Source organism: Haemaphysalis longicornis, unplaced genomic scaffold (assembly GCF_048455015.1).
Source record: "Haemaphysalis longicornis isolate Haplotype H1 unplaced genomic scaffold, Haemaphysalis longicornis Haplotype H1 scaffold_8, whole genome shotgun sequence".
Classification (NCBI taxonomy): domain Eukaryota; kingdom Metazoa; phylum Arthropoda; class Arachnida; order Ixodida; family Ixodidae; genus Haemaphysalis; species Haemaphysalis longicornis.
The window spans coordinates 184,464,149-184,470,565 of NW_027526445.1; the positions used below are offsets into that span (position 1 = coordinate 184,464,149).

The 6,417-nt window shown below is 49.0% G+C and overlaps 1 protein-coding gene across 1 annotated transcript; it reads right to left on the minus strand.

Moving 5' to 3' along the window:
- Positions 1–201: 201 nt before the first annotated feature.
- LOC144148616 (iris-like) lies at positions 202–5,068 on the minus strand. Its single transcript, XM_077680127.1, has 2 exons — positions 4,795–5,068; positions 202–1,106 (listed from the first exon to the last, which is right to left on the minus strand). Exons 1-2 carry the CDS (start codon positions 5,066–5,068, stop codon positions 202–204), a joined length of 1,179 nt encoding a protein of 392 aa, XP_077536253.1.
- Between the last annotated feature and the right edge of the window lie 1,349 nt (positions 5,069–6,417).

Genomic DNA, 6,417 nt, shown 5'->3' on the forward strand with positions numbered 1-6,417 from the left:
AATACGCCTTCAAATAATACTGTTGAAAAGGCGACGAATGCGGTATATAGCCCCGCATGTTTTGCAAACGTAGATGCGCAAAGGTGTGCTTGTCGGAGCTCAAAACCCAGTACACAATGATTTCGAATTGATTTTACATCAGAATACTCGCCCTAAATTACTTCGTAGCAGGTAAATCGCAACACACATTTTAGCTCCCCGTTACTGAATACGCGTGATCGAACCGAGAAGGAGGACGGTGTCCGGATTGCGGAAGACGACCAGGAAGAGGAGCGGTCTATCGGCCGTGACCGTCTTCACGGGGGACTTCGCGAAAGCCCGCACGGCGTTCCTGGCAGCCGCTTGCGCCTCGGCTGGCTTCGCGGCCCTGTCTCCCACTCGAAAAACGGCAATCTGCTTGGCCGCCGACACTCTCAGTCCCCTGTGTCGAGCCATGTTGCTCAGGTCGGACGTGTTGTTGAATACGTTTACCGCGCCCAGGGGCTGCAAGTGACGCTTGAGGTCAGTGACGCAGTGCACGGTCACCCTTGGGAGGACCACCTCCACGAGCTTGTTGTGCTCCAGCCGCCTGAAGCAGGTGAGTACGTTGGCCGCCGTCAGCTTACTCTCCAGGGAAACGAGGTTCGACGTCGGCGCCGGAAGGAAGATGGCGGGGAAACGGCGAGGGTCCTGGTACGGGATTTCCAGGACAGTCGCCTTGAGGCCGTCGAAATCCGTGAACTCGCCGACGCCAAAGTTGCCCGTCAGGCACACCGTGGGCAGGACCTTTTCGGCAGCGCCGGCATTGATCGATTCGCTGCGGAAGGGGCCCGTCGATCTGTGAGCGTTGCTGGCGGAGAACCATCGGGAGTCGAAAGAGAAAACGCAGGCGAGGACCAGCATCGCGTCGGCGTCCATGCAGTCTCCGCTGAAGACGTCTGCTTCGAAAGCGAAGCCGGTCAGAGCGCGCAGGAGACCGTTGAGTGCATTGCGGCACTGAGAGGGGCTGCGAGCGAAGTCCCGCTTTTGGAGCGACAAGTCGATACTCGGCAGGGGTTCCAGGAAATAGCAGGACAGTTTCACCCGCGAGTCGTAATACAGGCCGGAGTGTGACGTCAAGGACAGACCTGCGTGGGAAGATTCACAAAACGAATTGCCTTAAGATGTCAGAAGTTGCGAACTTGTGTTTTACTGTAGCGCTTGTAACAGGTACGCCAAAAATATCAAGACACCATTCGGTAGTGTGAAACACAGATTACCCTCCTGCTGTGCAAGAGTATTTATAAGGCCATAGTTCATAAGACCATTACATTACAAGTAGTTCATAAGGCCATTACAAATACGACAGATTGGGATTGCGAGAGAGCTAGTGGCTGCAGTGTCTAACGCATACTTGTAACAACGCATAGTTCTCTGCCATTCTGATGAAACTTGTCCGCTCATTATGAATGAACCTTAGGTTATCACACAATAAACCTAACCGGATTGACGGAATCCAATTTCTTATTGAACCATTCTTACGCAAACTTTGTGAGATACATTTTTACCAGAACCTCAATGCAGCATTCGTAGAACCGACATGTTCTGCGAATAGCTCAACTGTTCCCGTTGTCGACGCCGTCTTCATGGACACGTTTGGAATGTAAGGCGAAAATTTTGCTTGCATGCATGTCAAAGTAACAATCTTAACAATTCGCCCAGAAACCTGCGCGCTCGCAGATGGTTACGCTGCTTTGAACTTTTTATTTTGTTCAGATTGGTCCTAGACGGAATTCGGAATGTGCACCTGGCACAATAAATTTTTTATACTACCCTCTTTACCTCACAAGTGCAGGGATCGTTGCCAAGGCCTCAACAAGGGCACAAATGTATCCATCTTTATTCGGTCTCGTAAAAAGCCGCTGTTTTGTGTAACATAAACAACTATGCGCGTACACAACTTCCGATCTGTGAGCCAGCTTTTCCAACCGCATATCGGCATATCACTAAGGAACGACGATCAAGGCGTAATTTCTATGCAAAGATACAGTGCTTCACGCTAAAATAAGCGAGGCTTTTCTTCGGAATGCTTATAAAATACTTCTTTACTGCTACCACATATGTGAGTGTCCTTTTTTGCTTTGCTTTCTTCGTATTTATCGGATGCCAGACAACATAACATTAGGGACTACATAACATTAAGCCACCAGAATCGATTTGGAGCTTGTAAAGAAGCTCCAAATCGATTCTGGTGGCTTGATAGAACCCACAAGATATACACGCGACGTCGCTGTAAAGCATCGAAAGGGTAGTGTGATTTCGCTTTCAAACCACGCAAGCGGACTTATTTGAAGCAAGATCTTTTTAGGGAAGATAGTCTTTCTTGGGCTACTTAAACGCGAAAATTTTAGTGTGCATATATGTCTCTCTCTCTGCCCCTTGTTCTTATGAATTACACGTTTCCTGAATAAAAAATCAGTTATTAGTCTGCGCCGCATCCTGTATTACATGTGCCTCTTTCTATGTACTCGTGTTAGTAGTGCGCAGTTATATTATGGATCAATACCAACTCGCACAATTCACTGTACTCCTAAGTAAATGTAGTCTTGAACGGGAAGATTGTAAAGGCAAAGCATTTCTAAACAACTGAATCTGAGGTGGGAATGTTCATACTTAACAAAATTTTTGAGCAAAAAGAAATCATCAGGCATATTGGATGCTGCAGACATCAATACAGAAGTAATTTTTTATTATTGTTTGGATATCTGCTTACCTTTTGCAATGGTAAATGAGAAATATGCCCTGATAAAACTACTTTGACCTCAAAATACAGGAAGCGCGAGCGGCGACCCCTCGTGGCAGTGTTTATGCTCAAGAGTAACAGAATGTTTCAGTAGATGGCGCGAGGAGACAGACGCGGCGAAATTGAATTGACTTGAGCATACGCCTGCTGTCTTTATCGTGGGAGTAGCGAAACGGGGGGACAAGTGCATGAGAGGTGGGCGGGCGAGAGATGACAGGCATTTACATATTTGCGCGGCAGACGACTATCATCTTCCGATCACATTTCCAGCGAAGCGAGGAGATACGCGGCCAATTTTTTAAAAGCGAAGCTTTCAGTCTCTCACTGCTGTTGTCAATAGTCTAGGCAAAACGCACTGCAGGAAAGCCAACTCTCTCTGACGGTGATAATGATCGAGGGTGAGGTGAAGTAAAAAACGCATCCCGTGGTAGGAATCAAAAGCTGGGTCACTGGCGTTCTGAAGCCGTCGTCCATCCGACTGCGCCACTCCGTCACGGTAGAAGGAGTTTGGATTGCGAGAGTGGTGCATGGTCATAGATAATTCGAACAAAAAATCTTGCATCCTTCCATGTAACGACGACGACGGTTGAAGGCGAAGCTTTCTTTCGAAATCAAAAGTCGAAACTGCCTGCGAGTCCAATTCAGAGCTCAACGAGTCAAACCGTATGCGAGTCAAAGTCCACATTCAGCCGACTGCAAAGAATTCCAAACGAGAAAGTTGGCGTTCAACCACCGTCGTTGTTAAACGGGAGGGTGGGTGTTAGATGCGACCGCATCTCATTCACCCACCTTGTCCCTGCATCCGGCGTCGTCGGCGTTGTCGTCGGCGTTGTCCGCCCCTCCCCCATTCTCCTCGCCGCGCCAGCTGCGCTCTCCGCCACTCACCCCCTCTCCTCTCCGATAGCGAACACTCTCTCGCGAGAGGCATTGGATTGGATTCGATTGGATTGGCTTGGATTGGCTTGGCTTGGATTTGGATTGGATTGGATTAAAGTGGAATGTGTTGGATTGTGTTGCGTCATAGCCGCGGCAGACGCACGTCTGCCGGCGCGTCCCCTCGCCGTTATGCGCGGTATAAACGCGGTGCCTGCACCGCTCCGCTCCATCGTTCCAGCGCCGTTCCTCCGCTGTCCAACGCTGCAACGTGAACCCCCTATGCGTCGCATCTACACAGGGGTTCCCGCGAGGGGAGGTGGGAGTTTTTTTTTCCCCTTGGCACAATTTCGTTACTTTCATTTGGGTACCTTAAAAGTAATGTTCTGCTTGTCTGCGGTGTATACTTGCGGAAAAAGTCACTCACCTACCTAAGCACGCCGTTGGTTTGGGAGTCGCGTCCCTGCAACTGTTTCTTTCAGCTTACCACGCGCGCGTCGTTGTAATCACCCGCTGCTCCCAACGCCACGTTTTTTGCTTTAACAGAAACCGCCCTTGTTCACGAAATTATGGCAGCTTTAGCTTGGCCGACGGGTTTATTTAGAGGCCTTTTGAATTACCCTCTCTGAAGGCTCTATAGCAGGTGACACGCGTTCCTTCATGATTTTTTCGCACGTTTCAAGAACAAGTCCCTGCGAGAAAGAGAATGCAGATGTAGACTTAGTACTAAGCCCTTCTGACCAAGTATGTTGATTTTATGAAAAAAAATCCTGTAATAACATTTAATTCTTGGAAATCAATAAAGCAGTTACTGTACGCCTGATTTCCTTCTGGAGATATAAATAGGCCCTCAAAGTGTGACCAAGATAGTGACCAAGATACGCATCCACACGATCTAAGTAAGAGCTGATGAGCTGCGGACAATGATTAATTAACCAAATAATTAAAAATTGATTATTATTTGATTGATTAATACGTTATTGACAGTTTTAATATTGGTTGATTGGTTGGTTGATTTGTTGATTGATTGATTGACTGACTGATTGATTAACTAACTGATTGATTGATTGACTGACTGACTGACTGATTGACTGATTGATTGATTGATCGATTGATTGATTGATTGATTGATTGGCTTATTGGTTGATCGGCTGCCTCACCCGAGTGGGTGTGGCGTGGCTCGTGGTAGTCCCGGCAGACCATGCGGCTGGCGTGGTTGTCCAGTATGTGCACAATGGAGCCGTCGTCGTCCGTGTGCAGGACGTTGGCGATCTGCCGCCTGGTCTCTCCGGAGGCGCTGTGGTACATGATGACCATCGTGCAGGCCAGGTACCACTGGGAGAGGAGCACGTTGCCGTGCTCGTTCTTTTGGCGCATTCCCAGGTACACGTCAATGGGGAACTGCAGCAGAGGCCCGGCCACCTGGGGCGCCATAAGGAACGCGCAGCGGAGGTAGCTGCCGAGAGAGAGAGAGAGAAGCTTCGCCTGGGTTAGCTCACCCTCACGCTTCGTTGTGAATTTGGTGGCTGGGACCGTTAGTATCTCGTTCCCGTTACGAACAGACGAAGCTTTTAGCCATTAAGCTTGAATCCTGCCTGTACACAATATTTTGGACGTGTTAACGCACTTCGAATAATGTTCTACGGCCCCACATTGGGTTTTCTTGGTCGTCATAGGACCCCACGTATTCTGCTGTAAATTCTATTAACTCGTCTTGTCTCTGCAGGAGAACCGACGTTGAAGTCGCGTGAGCGCAAAAGGTGCTTCATAATATTTCGGAACGCCAGCTCGTTTTGTTACTACAATGGGCGAGGGCAGAGATCCGGAGAGGGTTTAATCCCTAACCCTATCGTGGGGCTCGGTCTCTGAGCGATGGCCTGATAGCAATCACATCACCCACACTACCGGCTCTCCCACCGGATCTACCCACCGGCGGACCAGCAATTAGATAAAAGCAAAGCTAACATTGGCGTTTACTACAAACAAACTTTCCCCAACCCAGCCCGTCCTACCCACGTACACCCAAGCCTCTACCCAACCGCAGCCTGCCACCTATTCGGCGATCACGCCACCTTACCTCACATAATATGGGCATGCCTACAGGATTCCTTCGCACTAACCAACTATGAGGAGCCCTGGGAGACCGCGCTCCGCAGCTCCGATCCGGACCTTCGGGTGCGGGCGTAATCGACAGGGCTGAGTAGGTCGCTGGTGAGTGGATGCCACCGGTTACAAGCGCAACTTCAACGCCATTAACCAAAATAAAGTTTTTTTTTCTATCTCTCTGTCTGCCCCAGAGTTCAGGCGAAGTACGCAAGCACATCTCTTATTCAAAGGAGGGTGAAGAACGCCTCGCAAAACAGCGGGGAATCAATCTCAGCTCTCTATCCTGACGGAACTTACGGTAGCGTAGCCCGCCCACCAATCAAAACAATTTAAGTTAGACGAATCCGTCCACTTGGCGTTCAACGCATACGACTCTTCCTTACATAACTGGACCATCACTGATGCAAAAGGCCCGCTAAGACTCCTACCACGGCCCAACCCGAACAAGCGAACGTCGCAAGGCGCAGTCTTATCGGTTCGTGATGGGTGCGGCGCAAGGGGCAACTTGGAAAAAAAAAAAGACTACGAGACGAAGCGCTAAAAGGAACTGAAAAGTTTAATCGTGAACACAAATACATATACATACAATTAAACCCACCATCATCACATCGTGTACACCTATTGGTGTACGCGATTGTACACGATCAGGGTAGGGTGTATACAATCAGGGATTGTAT